The sequence below is a fragment of the Rhinatrema bivittatum genome, chromosome 4 (genome assembly GCF_901001135.1).
Source record: "Rhinatrema bivittatum chromosome 4, aRhiBiv1.1, whole genome shotgun sequence".
Lineage (NCBI taxonomy): Eukaryota > Metazoa > Chordata > Amphibia > Gymnophiona > Rhinatrematidae > Rhinatrema > Rhinatrema bivittatum.
This window is the reverse complement of record NC_042618.1, coordinates 200,903,108-200,922,874: the sequence shown is the minus strand read 5'-3', so window position 1 is coordinate 200,922,874 and position 19,767 is coordinate 200,903,108. Positions and strand designations below refer to the sequence as shown.

At 44.4% G+C, this 19,767-nt stretch overlaps 1 protein-coding gene across 1 annotated transcript in view; it reads left to right on the top strand.

Moving 5' to 3' along the window:
- The window catches only part of C4H3orf18 (chromosome 4 C3orf18 homolog), a 40,073-nt gene extending 23,960 nt beyond the window's left edge, over positions 1 to 16,113 (top strand). Inside the window, exon 5 of the mRNA XM_029599534.1 lies at positions 14,480 to 16,113. Coding sequence (XP_029455394.1) covers positions 14,480 to 14,560 — 81 coding nt within the window. The 3' untranslated portion in view covers positions 14,561 to 16,113. The remainder of the gene's footprint in view (positions 1 to 14,479) is intronic.
- Positions 16,114 to 19,767: the final 3,654 nt, after the last annotated feature.

Here is a 19,767-nt window from a genome sequence, read left to right as displayed (position 1 = left end):
CTAGCACGGACGGGACGCACAACATATAGCAGCCTGGTTTGTCTGTTTTCCTAATAGGAAGTGTACTGGTGTTTTAGGGCCAGGTGTAATATTTTCAGTGTTGCAATATAGAAAAGAATCAACCTCAGAGGGAAAACTATTTAACAATAGTTATTTGAGATCCCCCTCAGAAAAGCTGGTGCAATATTTCAAATGATACATGAATTAGAAGTATGACCATCATCTACTGATTGCACATAAACAATGTGACTTATGGCTTGCATGCTTTCATTATTGTAATCTTATGTTATTTGACAATGTCAGCAATATATTTTTTTGAAGGTTTTTTTGCAAATAAAAATTCATATGAAGTCAAAACGTAGCTTGAATGGTTCGTCTTGTAGGCCAACACAGTGTTTTAAAGAAATCTGCATCAGGGACAACAAGCAAAATCTCAGATACCAACTTAAAGCAAACCACATAATCTCAAAATTAAAACATGGAAGCTATTGATTTGAGTGAACAAACAAACAAATCATCTCCTCCAATCATCTCCTCCAAGAGCTCTGATTCTCACAACCCTAGATTACTGCAATTCCTTATATCTTGGATTACCCCTATCTAAAATACAACTGTTACAACTCGTTCAAAATGCCACAGCAAGAATGTTACTTGATGTGCCACGCAAAGAACACATTACACCTACATTACAGCAGCTATATTAGCTTCCAATACCGCACCGCATTACATATAAAATTCTGTCTATAATTCACAATTTACTATATAACTCCAACTCAATCTGTTGCACAAATTCTCATTGTGATCTCCGTAGTCAGTGAATAGCCTTTAAACACAAAGTCAGAACAATAAAATTGAACTACTATGTTGGACGCTGTATTTAAAAGAAACTTAAGAACGCAGGAAAGTTAGCATTTCAGCTATGAAGGTGACGTCAGATTGAATTTTCATGATATTTGTGATTGACAATCAGCTGTTCGTATATAGAAAAAGGAAGTTCTCCGCAAGTTGATTACTGAGTATAAAAGCTTTCCAAAATAAATAAATAAGATTTATAAAGAATGCCAGTCAATTTTCTCATTAAGTCCATCAGGCGTAATTTTTAAGGTAAAGATCCGAAATTGCTCATGTGTGTTAAGAATCCACTTCAAGTCCCCTCCTCGAGGTGAGGGTCTGATAGATTCCAGGATTGTCCATTTTAAATGCAAGAAATCATGGCCATGTCCAAGGAGTGTGGTGCCTGTAGTTTCTTTGTTTTCAAACAGCTTTGGTGTTCAAAAAGATGCACTCGAATCTTTTGGATGGTGCATCCTACATAGAGTAAGTTGCACGGACAATGCAGGAGATATACCACGTTTTATGAATTGCAGTCAGTGCAATCCTTGAAATAAACTGTGTATCCAGTAGTGGTATGTTTCCAAGTACGCCCAGTCATAGCTGTCAAACACATATTGCATTTAAGATGCTTAGTGTGTTCAATGGTTGATTTTGATTTTTCTAGAGGCGAAAGAGCCCTCACCACTTTCTATTTGATGTTAACATCACGTTTGTAGGCAACTCGAGAAGATGTCTGAAAACTGGTGTTTGATGAGGGCAGCTATCTTATGTGAAAGATTGGAATACTGCAGGACACATGTCACTTCCTCCAGTGTGGTTCTTGGTTTGTATTGGAGCAGAGAGTCGCTGTCAGAAAATGTAGCCCTTAAAAAGGCCTGTTTCACAGTTTTTTTGGGGGTAACCTTGGTTGTAAAAACTCTGCTCCAACTCTTCAGAACAGTTGGGAAAACTGGATGAATCAGAGCACAACCTTCTAATTCTTTCAGGATTGCCTTTTCATAGGTAGGACTGTTACTTTTTGAGTGCTGGCAGTTAGGTGCTGTTTCGGTATGGGAGGTATACTAAATTGTAATTGAACAAATAATGTCCATATCAAGGGTGCCAATAGAACAATTCCCCAATGTCCATATCAAAGGCATACATAAAGGGGAATTGTTTTATTGACAGACTAGTGGACATAAGAGGTGCTTGATAGAGAAGACCGGGTTCAGGAATTCAATACCTGATGCCTTCTGGCTTGCTGACATCTCAATATATACAGTATATGCTATGTGTTGAGTTTTCACTCAGTGTGCTGTTTTGTTTGATTGTGGGCTGGCCCCTGCTGTTTGCCAGCATTTATTGAGCTATACCTTTCGTGAATGGGTTGGGAGATCATGTAGATCAGGGGTCAGGAACCTATGGCTCGCGAGCCAGATGTGGCTCTTTTGATGGCTGCATCTGGCTCGCAGACAAATCTTTAATAAAAAAGTAAAAATCTAACAAAACCCCCCACCCTCCTGACGTCCCCCCAAGATCTGTCAAAAGTCCCTGGTGGTCCAGCGGGGTCCGGGAGCGATCTCCTGGACTTGGGCTGTCGGCTGCCAGTAGTCAAAATGGCGCCGACGGCCCTTTGCCCTCACTATGTCACTGGGGGTCGACCAATGGCGGCGGTAGCCCCTGTGACATAGTGAGGGCAAAGGGCCGTCGACGCCATTTTGATTACTGGCAGCTGACGGCCCTTTGCCCTTACTATGTCACAGGGGCTACCGCCACCATTGGTCAACCGCAGTGACATAGTGAGGGCAAAGGGCCGACAGTGCCATTTTGACTACTGGCAACTGACAGCCCAAGTCCAGGAGATTGCTCCCGGACCCCCGCTGGACCACCAGGGACTTTTGGCAGGTCTTGGGGGGGGGGTCAGGAGGGTGGGGGGTTGTAGTAAATTAATTTTGGAGGTCTTGGGGGGCGTCAGGAGGGTGGGGGGTTGTAGTAAATTAATTTTGGAGGACTTGGGGGGCATCAGGAGAGTGGGGGATTTTGTTAGATTTTTACTTTTTTATTAAAGATTTGTCTGCGAGCCCTAGACCCCCACTGGACAACCACGGACTTTGGTAGGTCTTGGGGGGTCAGGAGGGTGGGGGGTTGTAGTTAGTATGGCTCTCATGGAATTACATTTTAAAATATGTGGTGTTCATGGCTCTCTCAGCCAAAAAGATTCCCGACCCCTGATGTAGATGCATGCAGACAGATAAAGCAAATACATATAGGAAACGATTTAATAAAAAGTGCTAAAAGGCCCAAATATTTGAATCTTGGAATGGTCTAATTGTGGCTACATGCCCGATTCTGACAAATGTAATAGGGACACCCTTGCTACTTGTAGAGAAGCAGGATGCGACTTAACAAGTGGAATTTGGGGGCCCCCAAGGGGAAGATCTGAAATTGATGAATTTTAAGAGAAAGCCGCTTCCTTGGAAACATTCTTACTAATGAGTGAGGGAAGAAGAAGAAACACAAAGAAACATATACATAGCCGAAAAACTGTTATCGTCTGTCTATAATTATGTTCTCTGAGGAAAACAATAGCCCCATAGCACTCTAATTTATAATTATTTTTAGTGTTTCAAAATTCTGTATTAGATTTTATCATCCAGTTCAATTGACAAGGAGAGATCCAGTTTGTTTACTAAGTTTAGGATGTGATCACATGTATATTTTCTCCAGCGTAATCCCTTTATTGCTTCTTGGGATTTTTTTGTCCCTGCTTCTTTTGGGCCTGCTGCTCACTCAGAACCAGAACTGGGATCTTGTGTCATGATCTGTTGTATGCAGCTATTCATTTTATTAGGTCCCCTTCCACATTACTATATTCTAGTCACTGCAGCGACAGTCCTTGGCCGGGTGCCTCCATGTGCCAGGGCTCCTTCCAGGACCTTGCGATCATGGGCTCTGATCTACTCATTAGGTGTCACCTCTATGGCATGTGCAGACCTGGGGAGTGGAAGATATGACTTGGGGATCAAACCAGGGACCTTCTGCATGGCCAATCCATGCATAGCACTGCCACTTAACTTCTGGGCCTGCCCCACTTTCCTCTGTGGGTGGTTTTTTGTTTTTTTTTACATAGTAGAAATCTGCTGAATGATTATAGCTCAGCCCAGGGAAATGGTGTGATCTCCTCACTCGTATGACGGGATGAGAAGTGATCTTCTCCAGTAGGGGGGGGGGGGGCCGTACTAGAATCCCAAAGAATTTCCAGAGACAGTTTCTCCTGTTGGGCCACCAAAATGCCCGAAGAATTGAGAGGATGTTCAGAGAGCCTGGAACCCCTGAACATCCCCATCTTTCCTGCGGGACCTACAAATGGGGACTGTCGGCAGGAGCCATAGGAGCATCAGCATGCCTGAGTTGCCTGTGTATGTGCTCTTGTGGGACAAGGAAAGCAGCCCCAGAGTGGCACATTTCTGAATCTGTCCACACAGGCCGGGCACAGACTGAGGGGCAGATTTTTAAAAAATACGCGAGCGCGTACTTTTGTTTGCGCTCCAGGCGCAAACAAAAGTACGCTGGATTTTAGTAGATACGCGCGGAGCCGTGCGTATCTGCTAAAAACCTGGATCGGCGTGTGCAAGGCTATCGATTTTGTATAGCCGGCGCGCGCCGAGCCGCGCAGCCTACCCCCGTTCCCTCCAAGGCCGCTCCGAAATCGGAGCGGCCTTGGAGGGAATCCTCTAACGCCCTCCCCTCACCTTCCCCTCCCTTCCTCTACCTAATCCACCCGCCCGGCCCTGTCTACACCCCCCCCTTACCTTTCTCCGGGGATTTACGCCTCCCTCTGGGAGGCGTAAATCCCCGCGCGCCAGCGGGCCTCCTGCGCGCCGGGCCGTGACCTGGGGGCGGGTACGGAGGGCGCGGCCACGCCCCCGGACCACCCCGGGCCGTAGCCACGCCCCCGTACCCGCCCCCAAAACGCTGCCGACACGCCCCGAAAACGCCGCGACGACTGGGACCGCCCCCGACACGCCCCAACACGCCCCCTCGGAGAACCCCGGGACTTACGCGAGTCCCGGGGCTCTGCGCGCGCCGGTAGGCCTATGTAAAATAGGCGCACCGGCGCGCAGGGCCCTGCTCGCGTAAATCCGGGCGGATTTACGCGAGCAGGGCTCTTAAAATCCGCCCCTGAGTCTTTTCTGCCCTGAACAAAATGATTTACTCTGTGCCCTTAAATGCTCAACTCAGAGCTCTCAGTATTAATTTATTATTTTGTAGATTGTGATTTTTATTTCTATTGCTCTTAATTGTAAACCGTTGTGACGGTACGCTCCAAATGACGGTATAAAACAAATTGTATAAATAAATAAGAGATCGACATCTTAGTTGTGAGGAGGAGCTGGGAGAAAAGCAATGTTTGTTCAGCAGGAATAGAAATAGAGACTGTACATAGAGAGGTCAGTTTTCAAACAGCTGCTGAGCGGCCGAGACAATCGGTTAATTTTTTTAGGGGAATTTTCAGCTGAACATTTGACTAAATCTAGCCTGTTTTTGACAGGCTAGATTTAGCACAGCTCCGTGTGGACAAGTTCTGCAATGAAACTCAGCCAGTTAGTACGGATAATCAGTGCTAATTTGTTAAATTAAATAATAAAAAAAAAAGACTGGTAGCTATTATAATAAAAATGTCTGGGAGGGCCTAATAACAGCCTCCCTCCCGCCCACAATAAAAGAAAATATCTGTGAGCCTATAACTCCCTCCCTCCATTAAATAAAAACCCTCAAGTGACCTCCCAATTCCCCCTTACCCCTCCCAATTCCCACTCTCATCCCTGTGAACCCCCAAATCCTACAAAAGATCCCCCCAGCCATGCCTGAAGGACACAGTATTACTGCCCTCCCATCTCATCTTCCAGTGTTGCCACCTATGATAAGTTTAAGATAGGTCTTAAGTTTGCAAAATGCACAATTCATTAAAAAGACAAAATATCTAGAGACAGCTTTTTATCTTCTGCCAAAAAAAAAAAAAAAGATACTCTGGTCTGCTTAGGTTGTTTGGAGGTTTATTCCTTTGCATAACTTTTTGAATTTCATAGAATAATGGCCTCAGTGTTGATTTTTAGTTCAGGAACTTTTTTCTCGATTTAGTAATGTGCTGTTGCAGCCTCTTGTTTGTAACTTACCTTCTTTTCCTGCTAATTTTGACTTGCTTTCTTCCATATTTCTTCTTCCAGCTCATTCAAAAGCTACTTCAAAGCTACTCACTACCATTTCCTTTTTCATTTTTTGGTCTGGCGGCTTCCCCTTGCTCCCTTGGACATCCAATTCAATTGGAAGAAGACACTGTTGGGGCTTTAATGCCAAGAGCTTTCATTCATAACTTTGGGTCCCCTCTCCCCCATTTTATTCACTTCTTCCTTTTATAAGGCAGCCATTGCAAAACTACAGTAGTTCTTGTCTGAGACCACAGTCCATGGCTCCCTTCGGACCCCGACATGTGAGCAACCTGAATCCCAGCTCTAGATGTCGCTATCGTGCAATAGCTAAGATTCTCTCTCCCACATCGCCAGGGCTGTGAACACTTCCTACTCGGCTTCCCCAGCTCCTCCAGGTATGGCATTATCACTAGGCCATGACTCCACCTGGAAAGGGATCTCATTGGCACATGCAGTGTGATGTTATAGCCAATAGATATGAATTGAATCTCGTGGAAGTGAGATAATGCAGGGTTTCCCAACCTTTTCAAGGCGAAGGCATGCCTGCATTAACAAAAATGATGTGCGGCACACCAGCCTCCATGGAGCAGGCACTGCATTCATGGAGAGGACTTGCACGGCCAAAAGAAGAGCTAAGGAAGCACTGAAAGTCCCATCAGTATTCCCTTCCAAATTTTAAACAAAGGGAGCGAGGGGGGTGGAAACACCCTTGGACCCGGTCACTATGGACCTACTACCTCTTCATACATTTGCAAGAGAAGGATAATTCATTGTGATGTGGGCAGCTGACTCATTAACTTGGCTGCCATGTGTGGCTGCCAGAGCTCCTCCACTGCTGCTGCTCCCAACACTCAGAATGAGTCACATCCAGTGCTCAGTGCATGCTTTCTTTGTCTCCACTCAGCCTGGGGATGAGTCAGAGGCTGGAAGGATTCAAAGGAGGAGGCTCAGCAGGGGGAAAATGAGGAGGTGCTATGTGCTGCACAAAGCAGGGCTCAGTTATCCTTGTCCTGCATGCTGCCCATTAATTGCCGCACTCCATGGCTCAGGCTGCTTCTAGGAAGGAGAAGCATGCATAATTACACATGTTCTTAGAAAGGAGCTTCTACAAGTTTAAGAGCCACCGCTGGTGTTTCTTGTTGCTGCAAGATACTGGCCTAGATCTGAGCATCAGGCGGTGGTGATTTTTTCCGTGGTACACCTGATCAGGTCTGAAGACACATTGGTTGGGACTGAGGTAAGGTATGACTCTTGCAAACATGGCCATTCATCATTATTTATGATATGGGGAAGGGGTTGTGGAGGCATTCTGAGACAGACTTGCTGTGGGCCACCTATTAATCTGATATATTCTTCGCTGCAGTGAAGTTTCTGCGCTTTGTAATGCCCAGGTGTTTAGCTATATTGAAGTTGATGTAATAAAACCCATGCCAAAACTACTGCAAAATTTGAGTGCGATTTTTTCATACCACATCTGTTAAAAACATGCAGGCCTGAGATCATGTACAGGTTTGGAATCCATATTGATGAAATCCAAATTTCACACTAAATTGATATCCAGGCAAGATGGCGGCATAGACGGAGGTCGTGGATGGAACCCTCTCTGCTTGTCTTGGATTTTGAATTATTTCCTTATATAATGCTGCCCAAGCATAAGGGAAAGGTGAGGCTTTATCCCTCTTTACCATTGCCTTCACCAATACAGAAAGAGATAGTACGTTACATGTCTTCACCTGCACTGAAACTTCTGGGAACCAAGGATCCTGATGAATCGGGCTGTTTGGAGGACAGCCCGACTCCACAGAGGAGGCTTCGCTGAGTCCACACCTTGGACTACCTCCGGCGCAGACAGCAAGCGAGGAGTGCCCAGGAAGCACTACAGTGGAGGTTACTACTTCCGGACTGGAGTCGCCGACTCAAGTAGTCAGTGCGGGAGAACTTGGAGCGGAGACAGCTGACCAGAGACCAGTGGAGGAGCAGAGAGGCCTGGCTCTGATGAACTCTGCGGCCGGAGGAGAAGATAAGGCTATCGGTGGTGAGTCCCTGGACACTCTAACTCTAACTCAACCCGCCGTGGTCACCCTAGAACTGCTGTGGGACTTAATGCCGGTTATGGCTACAAATATTAAGGGCTTGGAGAAAAAGATGGATTTTATTAGCAGGATAAATCAACAGGATATCCTAATGATACAGAAATCCATTAAAAAATCCGAGGAGAGAATTAAAACCCTTGAAGAGACAGAAAAAAGAAATTTGGAAATTCATGTGGCGGTGGTAAAAGATGGAGATTTATTGTCAAGGCATATCGAGACTTTTGAGAACAATTCTAAACGTTTAAATCTACGTTTCCTTAACTTCCCTAGAGTAGCTGGGGAAGTACCAATGGAAACTGTTCAAACATTTCTAAAGGAAATATTGGGTTTTCTTGAAAGTGAATTGCCAAATGTTAATTTCTGCTATTTTCTGCCTAAGAGAAATTTAAATCTATATACATCTGAATTATCTTTTCAGGGGAACCTTACAAATTTTTTGGAAAATTCTGATAATCATGTAATAGATTGGGGCACTTTATTAGTTTCCTTTGTAAATTTTCTGGACCTAAATAAGGTTATGAAAAATATTTTTCTAAGTATCCCATCACTTTTCATGATAAACCTGTTAAGATTTTCCCAGATCTCGCTATATCCACGCAATTACGGAGAAAAGAGTTAGCTTTTCGACAGGATGTTATTTCTCTGGGTTTTTGTGCTGAGGTTTCCCTGTAAATGCATAGTTAAAAAACAACAGGATATCTTTGTTTTCTTTATGCCCGAACATTTGAAAAGTTTTGTAGAGCAAAGAAAAATCGTCACTTTGTCCCCAGCTAAATAGTGCAGTTAGTGCTATGTTAAGCCTTTTCCATTTTTGAAATTACATTGTAATCTCCCCTTTAGGTTTCATGCCTCATTTATTTCCTCTTATTGTAAGTACCTATTTACTATTGATTATGTAAACTAAATGCAGTAATGATAATGATTGTGATGGAATTAATACATTTCTTGTTAAGAAATGATTGTGAAATATCAGTACTCTTTATCCTATGTTATTATTGCTTTTGTGTAATAAATGAAAATCAATAAAACAAATAATTAAAAAAATAAATTGATATCCAGATTGTACATGTATTTACAAGATGGTATATATCAGGGGTGCTCAAGCCGCTCCTATAAGCCCCCCGAGTCAGTTGGGTTTTCAGAATATCCCTGATGAATATGCATGAGATTTATTTGCACGCATTACCTCCCCATATATGTAAATATTTCTCATGCATATTCATTAGGAATATCCTGAAAACCCGACTGGCTGGGAGAGCCCATAGGACTGGTTTGAGCACCCCTGGAATATATGTTCCATGTACTAGACAGTCTATTATTGATCAATGGAATGTGATTTATCTATATTACTGGATGATAATTATTGGAGGGCTATATGGACAGCTACCTTGAAGTTTTCTAAAAGTAATAAAGTGAGGGAATTGATGTTCCACTTATTACATCGTACCTATAGAAATCCTTTGATTTTTGCTAGATTTAATGCTGCAAGTCCATTATGCTGGAGGTGATGTGGTATACTCACCTTATAGTGGGAATGTTCCATTGTGCAGGCTTTTGGGGATGAGATCCAGATGGATATGACATATCATTGGGACCGATATACTGTTGACAGTGCTTGTAGCTGGGGAGATCAAATAATCAGGCTGATGCAATATTGTGCGCTGAGCCTAGCACAAAGGTTAACGAGAGCTTGGATGCGCATTTTGGACGTGCATCCATAACCCTGATGCAATAAGAGGATCAACGTGTCCAAAACGCATGTCCAGACTCGCTTATAGTTAATAGCACTCATCACATGTAAATTCCATGTAGATGAAGCTATTAGCTATTACCCCACGATGCAAAAAATCCCCATGCACCCGAGGCACATTTTTTAACTAATCAAATTTTGTACCTGCATGGAGCAGGCGTAACGTCTTACCATGCATCAAGAGCTCAACTTAAAAACAAAATAATCTGCTTTTCTGTGGTTCTTCCTATTTAATATCATTGCGATACTAAGTAGGAAGAACCACGGAAAGCAGCACCATGCAAAAAAAAGTTTTGACATAAAAAAACATTTCCGGGCACACAATATCCAGCCACAATATACATGCTCAGGGCTGTGTATATTGTGCGTGCATATTGTGCCAGTAAATTAGCTGCTGCGGAATAAAATAGACGCTAGGGATGTGAATCGTTTTTTGACGATTTAAAATATCGTCCGATATATTTTAAATCATCAAAAATCGTTAGAGGCGATATTTAATAGGAATTCCCCCGATTTATCGTCAAAAATCGTAAATCGGGGGAAGGGGAGGGCGGGAAAACCGGCACACTAAAACATCCCTAAAACCCACCCCGACCCTTTAAAATAAATCCCCCACCCTCCCGAACCCCCCCCCCCCAAATGTCTTAAATTACCTGGGGTCCAGTGGGGGGGTCCCATTGTGATCTTCCACTCTCGGGCCACGGGTGCATTGATAGAAATGGCGCCGGTGCTACCTTTGCCCTGTCATATGACAGGGCAAAGGTAGCGAAGGCGCCATTTTGCTTCCTGTCCCCCGATGTCACGAGCATAGGAGATTGCTCCCGGACCCCCGCTGGACCCCCAGGGACTTTTGGCCAGCTTGGGGGGGGCTTCCTGACCCCACAAGACTTGCCAAAAGTCCAGCAGAGGTCTGGGAATGACCTCCTGCACTGGAATCGTGTTGCCGTACGGCCGGCGCCATTTTGCAAAATGGCGCCGGCCATATTGCAAAATGGCGCCGGCCAGACGGCAACACGATTCAAGTGCAGGAGGTCGTTTCCAGACCCCCGCTGGACCCCCAGGGACTTTTGGCCAGCTTGGGGGGGCCTCCTGACCCCCACAAGACTTGCCAAAAGTCCAGCGGGACCCCCCCACTGGACCCCAGGTAATTTAAGACATTTGGGGGGAGTTCGGGAGGGTGGGGGATTTATTTTAAAGGGTCGGGGTGAGTTTTAGGGATGTTTTAGTGTGCCGGTTTTCCCGCCCTCCCCGATTTACACGATATTTACAAAAACAAAACCGCGACGATTCGATTCCCTCCCCCCCCAGCCGAAATCGATCGTTAAGACGATCGATCACACGATACACATCTCTAATAGACACTCATAAATTGAGCGTGCGTTTTGGTAACCTGCACACACAGGGCACTTAATATTAATTTATTCACTGCTTCACTTATTGCCACTTGGTCCATTCACTGTCACATGTCAGTGAAAGGACCAATCCCCTTTCAGAAGGCTATCCTGAAAGGGGATTGGTCCATTTTACTGACACCTGTCAGTGAAAAGTTCCAATCGCGAACAGCCCTGATTGGGGGGGGGGGGGGGGGTGAGGAGGGAGCTCTGGCCAGGCTGTTATGGGCGCATAGCCACTTCTTCTGGGTTCCCAATGCAGAGCGCTAGGGATGCACAAATTATCCATTGTGTGTCCATTTTAGTGCCCAGGAGAGGTGGACACGTTTTTTTATGCACATGATATTGCATTAACCTGAAGGAGTGTTCCCTTGGAGAAGTTACTGGTTCATTTGATACATGCTGCTCGCATCACTGTGGCTTACTATTGGAAAACAGTACCTTTGTTATCACACTGGAGGAGAATATTGGCGGAAATCGCAATTATAGAAAAGATGTCACAGACTCTTAAAAATCAGTCTGAGGAATATGATAATATATGGCAGATTTATTGGCAATGGAGGACTGTTACTGCTCCTTAAAATTTTGTCAATAGTGCCTTGTTAGTGAGCTGGTCTGTAATGATTGAAATGCTAAATTGTCTTTTACTGGATACTGCTATCAGTGACACATGTATATCGTCAATCACATTCTATATTTGTGTGTTTAAATAAAGAGATATTAAAAAAATAATATGCAGTCCCATTCGATTTAGTACACTAATGGTTTATAAATCAAACAGGTGCTAAAAATCCATGGTAAGCCCCAAAAGAGCACCAAAACAGCGTTTAAAACCAACATGCAAAAAACATGATAAAACCGGGGGTAAAAAATGGTGTTAGTTTGAAAAATGCTACAGTGTTCTCTATTGGTTGATAGATGTGACTTAGGCAAGCCTGTGGCGTGACTGGTGGTGCACAGATGTGCATTTGTTTTCTTGAACACGCCTCCTTTTGGGGACATAAAAGACAGTTTTATCTAGGGCCATTTTGTCAGTGCTGGGTGGTGCTAAGCAAGCAGTGGAATAGGAGTTGGAGAATTTGTAGGTGCTGGAGTTGGTTGATGTTCAATTGTGATTAATGAGTGGTGTCTTTTGTGCTGCTTGTTTTTACCTTGCTGTTTCTCATCCTTTTGTCTTTTTACTTTCTGTGTGTGTTCATGAGTGAATCTTTAGAATGCTTCTGATATTTTGTTGGTCTGTGATTGTCTTTTTGTCCACTTTTATGTTTAGGTTCCTGAAAGAGCCTAGTGGATGTTCTTGGCTGTGGAGGGAATGGAGTAAGACAGAGGGGTGTGAGTGGGGGAGCGGATGACACAACGATATCAGGCCTGTGATGAGTGTCATGGGCCCAGCATCTCAGCCCAGAGGTTTCCAGGCTATGTTCAAGGGTGCCACAGGCCCTACATCCTTGGGCAAGAGATTTTCCAAGACTGGTGTGGAAATCCCTGGCCTAAGGATGCATGGGTATCACATGCACTGCTCTTTGGTCCAGTGATTAACACACTGGCCCAAGGATCACAGAGGTGATAAAATTGAGTCACTCTGCTGAAGAATGAGACTAGTCTGTCAATAAAAATGTCAGTTTATTAAAATCACATTTTAAATTGGAATATATTAAAAACATTTTAAAAGCCAGGTACATGGCTACACTGCATATTAAAAACACATTTAATATTTGAACATATTAATTAAAAAAAACAGTGTGAGTTTCTCCTGGCATTCATCTTCCTTGGGATTCACGTCTATCTGAGCAGAAGAGACAAATGGAGTTAGAACACTATCTCTTCCACACAATTTTCCCCACCCCTATCACTTCACCCCTAGGTATTGAAGTGTAACTCCAAAATAGTCCGCTATGACCCTGAGACAGAGCTCATTCTCTCTTGCCATACTAACTCCGTATGCGGCAGGTGTGCACATCAGCTCTGGCCCCAGATCCACATCCTTGTCTTGAGGAATGCCATGCCGGAAGGCGATATTGTGAGGCAAACAGCACACCGTGATGATATCTGCAACGTTCTCTGGCAAATACTGTAGTGCTCCTCCAAAGTGGTCAAGGCAGCAGAACCGGCTTTTCAGAATGCCAAATGTACATTCTATGGCTGTTCCGGTTCTTGCGTGTGCTTCATTATACCAGATTTCTGCTGCTATACGTGGTGCAGACAGGAGCGTGAGCAGCTATACTTTGCAGCTGTAACCAGCAAAGAATTGGCAACTAGTGTGTACTGTTCTGCCTTTGATACTCACCCCAGAGAATTTACATTTAAATTTTGTAGCTAACGCTTTTGATACAGAGAACATGCATGTGTAACAGAATAGCATGCGCTTTTGGTGCCATATACCAGAAAGTGTGTACCTCTCCGCATTTGGTACCCACCCCAGAGAGCTTACATTTTAACATTTTACCTTACACTTTGCATTGTGGTATGACAAATAATAAGCACAACATGACTCGAGTTTTTCAGGAAAAATACTCAAATTTTTTCATGATTACATCATTGTATACTACTATTATTGCATATTTTTGTAGGAAAAATCGTTATATTTCCTGCCATTCTCGTAGCCCCCGAGGAAGGAGGACTTTCGAAACACGAGCCGTGTCGGACTTATTATTTGACGTACCACAAAGAAATCTACAATGCAATCCTTTGAAATAAGTGTCTATGGCAATTTATATTTCAAAGTATTTTAAATGCAAAAACAAGAAAATGGTTGAAAAGTACATATAAGAGACCAATGATTAAAAAAGTTGAGCATTTATCACCTTTGTGGTTAAGACACCTTCATAACAAGTGAATGGGCTTAACAAAAAACACTTACATATGGTTAGAGAAACAGTAATAAATAAATAAATAAATTTATATTTCAAAATCCATATGCAGTAATAAGTGAACGGGCTTAACAATAAATCACTTACATATGGATTTAGAAATATAAATTAATTAACCATACTTAAGTGACTTATTGTTAAGCCCGTTCACTTGTTATGAAGGTCTCTCAAATGATGGCATTCTTACGGGTCTTGGAACGTGTGGTTTTCGATTTATTTGTAATAGTTATTGCCACATTGAAATCAATTTTTTGATTCTGTGTGTCCTTAGGGACATTGAATAATCTGACTTCTTCAACTTATACCTATTATTTTTTCCTGTGTATTTTTTTTTGTTTTGTTTTTGTTTTAGATTCTCCTCACAAGCCAGGGGCAGCTGCAAAGACCCAGCCGCCTGGTTTTTACAGATGTTGCTAATGCCATCAATGCCTGAACAACACCTCATCCACACCCCTTCAGAATCACATGTCGATCAGTGAGGGCGGTGGCAAGTACCATACGTATGGTGTGCCTCAGCAATGTCATCGAGACCTACCCGATTGCCTGTTTGCATCAGAAATAGGGGAGTACCAGATCATAGAACCATGGCGTGCCCTTACAAGTTAGCAGTGGTTAATGATGTCTTCAGGGGATGTGTTTGCATGAAGATGGGACTTTCCTTGATGCTAACATGTCGAAAGGACAGGGGCTCTCAGTGGTACAACAGGCAGTGGTGGTCCTCTGCTGGTTCCAAAGCTCCTTCCATGTGGCTTTGCCTCTTGACAACCCAAAGGAGGAATCTCTAGACCACAGCCTGAAAAGGGAAGCCCAGTGCTGCAGGAGAGAATCACTGTAATGTGGCACGCTATTGCTGGGGCCTCTCTAATGGCCAGAGCCACTCCATTTGCAGCAAGACTCATCCTTGTGTAAAGGGAAGAACCGTGAGGAAAGTGAATAATTCAAATATCAATGTTCCATGAAAACATGAGTTCTGGCATTTTTTTAGGGCCACAGGGTTTAGAACTGAGAAGAGCTGGCTTCTGTACTTTTTATTTATATATTTTTTTCCCCCAACACTTCATATTCAGGTACTATAGATATTTCCCTGTCCCCATAGGGTTTACAATCTTTGTACTGGAGGTAATGAAGGGTAAAGTGACTTGCCCCAAGGTCATGAGGAGCAGCAGTGGGATTTGAACGTTGGCTTCCCTTGGGTGTAGTCAGCTGCTCCAGCCACTAGGCTACTCCTCCATGCCCTTTGCCTCCCTGTTTGTAGGACCATGTCAGAATAACATTAGGCTATCTGGAAATGCATTAAGTAGCTGAATTGGAGTGAAGGCCACACTTTGAGTTGGCAATCACCGAAAATTCTGTGCTGTAAGCAGAATATTGTATGTTTTGAAAAGTCTTCCAGCACTAAGGAGAACATTAGAGATGGAGTGGCAAGTTTGGGGGAATTGCCCAGAATAAAGGGGTTGTACCTGTAGGAGGCTCCATGTCCTGAGAAGAGTACTGTAAACTCAGACCCTGCTACACCTGATCTTCTCTGAGAATGAACAAAATTCTGTCCATGGCACTTGCTCTTGTCATACTTTTGTGCAGTGCTCAAACACTGACATGTTCACTAGTTAATGATTTTTTTTCCCTTTTAAATTCTATATGCACAGTACCTTTCTGCTGCTCAGTATGGACATCTGGCTGCAGTAGCCCTTCTCAGGTGCCTTTTGTCTTCATTTACAAGCTACTAGAATGTTATAAGGAAGGATAGTCCTTCATTGAGAGGTAGAGTCAATGACTCTCTTTAGAGATAGATTCTAGAGATGTGATTCAGCCGAACCTTTTGGTTCGGCCTTTGTTATCGGCCCGCCACGGGAAATTTCGTTTTCCTTGGTTCGGGCCAATTTGTTTTCGGCTATCCCGAACCGAAAAAAAAAAAACGCCCCAACCCTTAAGATTTATTTAAATACAATCCCCCACCCTTCCAACCCCCCAAAATCTATAGATCCCATAAAGGAAAAGGGGGAAAGGTTTTGTCACTCTGCAACAATACCTGCTGGTCAGTAGAGCTATTAATTGTATTTATTAGGGATGTGCATTCGTTTGCGACGAAATAGTGAATATAGATGATATTTCCTATTTTGTTGCGTTTCAGGGGGGGTCACCGAAAGGATAGGAAAACCCACAAAATTTTCTGTGGTTTTCTTATTGGCGCCGGTGGCCCTTTGCCCTTACCTTGTGACAGAGGCTATCAGTGCCATTGACCGGTTTCTGTCATATGATAGAAACAATGGATGGCCGGCGCCATCTTAAAAAATGGCGCAGGCCATCCATTGCTCCTACCATGTGACAGGGGCCAGCCAATGGTAGCGATAGCCCCTGTCACATGGTCAGGGCAAAGGGCTATTGGTGCCATTTTGATTAGTGGCAGCTGATGGCCCGAGAAGGGGAGATTGCTCCCGAGACCCCGCTGGACCACCAGGGACTTTAGATAAGTCTTGGGGGGGGGGGGGGTGTCAGGCAAGTCTTGGGGGGTCAGGAGGGTGGGGGTGGGTTTGGATTTTTTTTTATGTGCCCTTTCTCCCCGCCAAAAAACAATAAGAAAACCACAGAAAATTTTGTGGGTTTTCCTATCCTTTCGGTGACCCCCTTGAAACGCGACAAAATAGGAAATATCATCTATATTCCCTATTTTGTCGCAAACGAATGCACATCCCTAAATTAATAGCACTACTGACCAGCAGATATTGTTGCAGAGTGACAAAACCTTTCCCCCTTTTCCTTTTATGGGAGCTATAGATCATGTCGCTGTAGCCTTTAGTGCCCCAGCTAACCTGAGGGTCATGCTGGGGCACTAAAGTCTTTTGCATGGCAGCATGGCAGCACACAGCACTGCTACTAGGCCATCACATCAGCCCACACTTATTTAATTCTGAGCATGCTCAGAGGCCCTGGGGATTATTGTTACCAAAATGCAACTCTATCAAACAACCACATATGGGTCTGGGAAAAGCTGTAGCTCTGAGAGGAGCTATAGTTACCTTTTTCTCTTGGACAAAGGATATCGATGAAACTGAGATGGTCAGGGTAGGCAAGATGTTTACAGACTTGGGATCATAGCACTTGCATGACTTGCCTTCACTCTCCCTCCTACTCCCTCTCTGCTCAGTCCTCAATGCTATGCTATAGTGCTGTGTACTGGGGATGTGTATTTGTTTTTTCAGTTTTTGTTTTTAGTGCGCATTAGATTGAATTAGTGTGCACTAACATGATTTCGTATGCACTAAGTTAACTTAGTATGCATTAAGATGAAAACAACATGAAAAAAACCAAAACAAATAATAAAACTGAAACAAACCAAAACAAACTGAAACAAAAACTGAAAATTTTCCGGCTGCACATCCCTAATGTGTACTGCTTGTGAGACAGTTGGAAGCAAGTAGCAGAAAAAGGGCAAATACAAACCAATCAAACTGTCCTACAACAGTGGTGGCCAACTCCAGTCCTCCAGAACCAAAACAGGCCTGGTTCAGGATATGCACAATGAATCAGCAAGTGCCTAGGACACCAAATTATGAAGGCACTCAAAAACTGGGACTACCCTGCTGCTCTTTCATTTCTGGGGATGAAATCCCTCACACCCAGTATTCTGACTATGGGCACCATCATCTTAAATCCAGCCCTGTGCATGAGATATATTTGTGTACAGTGGAGGCAGAGCATATTCATGCTGTTTGTCATTCTCAAGGACTGGAATTGGCAATCCTTGTCCTAGACACAGTCATGCTGTATGGCTGGCAACTAAGGCCTTTCCTTGGTAATGTGGACAGGAATGGCTGGGCAGACTGGGTGGGTCAGTTGCACTTTTTCTGTCGTCCTCTGCTATGTCACTATGTAATATTCTGATTGATTTCCGCATACATGAAGCATTCTGACAGGGACACTGCCAGTAAAGTGTTGCTTTGCATAGTTATCAGAATTAGGAGGACACAGGCACAGCTAATCTGAACCTTACAAACACAATCTTATTCATGTTAGACCATGATCCAGGGGACAGGAAAACATGCCCCTGACATCCATCAGCCAAAGAGAATCCCTGTTTGAAGAATACATCAGTCAGATGCATTTTTCACACTAAATTCCAGTTCCTGGACTCCATCTAGGGGGCAATTTTGAAAACCCTGTGGGCAGTTTGCAGATCAGATTTACAAAAGAAAAGTTTCCCTAGCTATCCTTTGAAAATTCAGGGCTTTGCAGCGTGTGCTTTATCTCCTCAGCTCCCAGGCCCCAGCCTCGCTCCTTTTTGCCATGGTGGAAAGCACGCATGCTGGCCGCTGAGGGGAGAGCAGTCTTCAGTCTTGGAAATTTACCCAGGTAGCTTCTTAAGTTTGTTTAAAAATTGGCCTAATTAGCAGTTTTCACCATATTAAGAGGGGAATCTATTTACAAAATGTAAACACTTTGAAGCCAATAACCCCCCCCCCCCCAAAAAAAAAATGGATCTCATCCATATAAGATTTAATGATATTCAGCAGGAATAATGTCCTGCTGAATGTTCTAGAATAAAGTTATCCGGGTGAACCTACCTGGATAACTTTGAAACCTGATCTTGTTTGAATTGCACTGGTTAGGCTTCAAAATTATCCGGGTAGGTGTACCTGTATAACTTTACCTTAACCAGCCATATCCAAAGAATACAGCCCATTAAATAGCAATTCTAAAACCAAAAAAAAACAAAACCCACCAAACAGACCCTCTAACACAATCTCCTACCCCCACCCCCACCCCAGTGAAACAAGTGTAACTCCTTTGTGGCCAATTCCCCTTGTCCCCCCATGCCCCTCCAAATTGTTGCAAAACATTACGGGCCTAAAACCCTAAAAGTCTCTCTCCCCTCTCCCCCCCCCCCCCCCAATTGTAAAAATAGCAAAGACCTCCTGTAGAAGCCAGCTTTCCCCTTTCAACCTCACCCGTCCCACCCCCTCCTGGAGCCCCTCAAGATCCTTACTGCGGCTGGGAGTCCCTAACAATCCTTCAGCTCCCGGTGCGTCCAGCATTGCTGCGGCTGGGAGTCCCTAACAATCCTTCAGCTCCCGGTGCGTCCAGCATTGCTGGGCTGGGAGTCCCTAACAATCCTTCAGCTCCCGGTGTGTCCAGCATTGCTGGGCTGGGAGTCCCTAACAATCCTTCAGCTCCCGGTGCGTCCAGCATTGCTGCGGCTGGGAGTCCCTAACAATCCTTCAGCTCCCGGTGCGTCCAGCATTGCTGGGCTGGGAGTCCCTAACAATCCTTCAGCTCCTGGTGTGTCCAGCATTGCTGGGCTGGGAGTCCCTAACAATCCTTCAGCTCCCGGTGCGTCCAGCATTGCTGGGCTGGGAGTCCCTAACAATCCTTCAGCTCCCGGTGCATCCAGCATTGCTGGGCTGGGAGTCCCTAACAATCCTTCAGCTCCCGGTGCATCCAGCATTGCTGCGGCTGGGAGTCCCTAACAATCCTTCAGCTCCCGGTGCATCCAGCATTGCTGGGCTGGGAGTCCCTAACAATCCTTCAGCTCCCGGTGCGTCCAGCATTGCTGGGCTGGGAGTCCCTAACAATCCTTCAGCTCCCGGTGCATCCAGCATTGCTGGGCTGGGAGTCCCTAACAATCCTTCAGCTCCCGGTGCA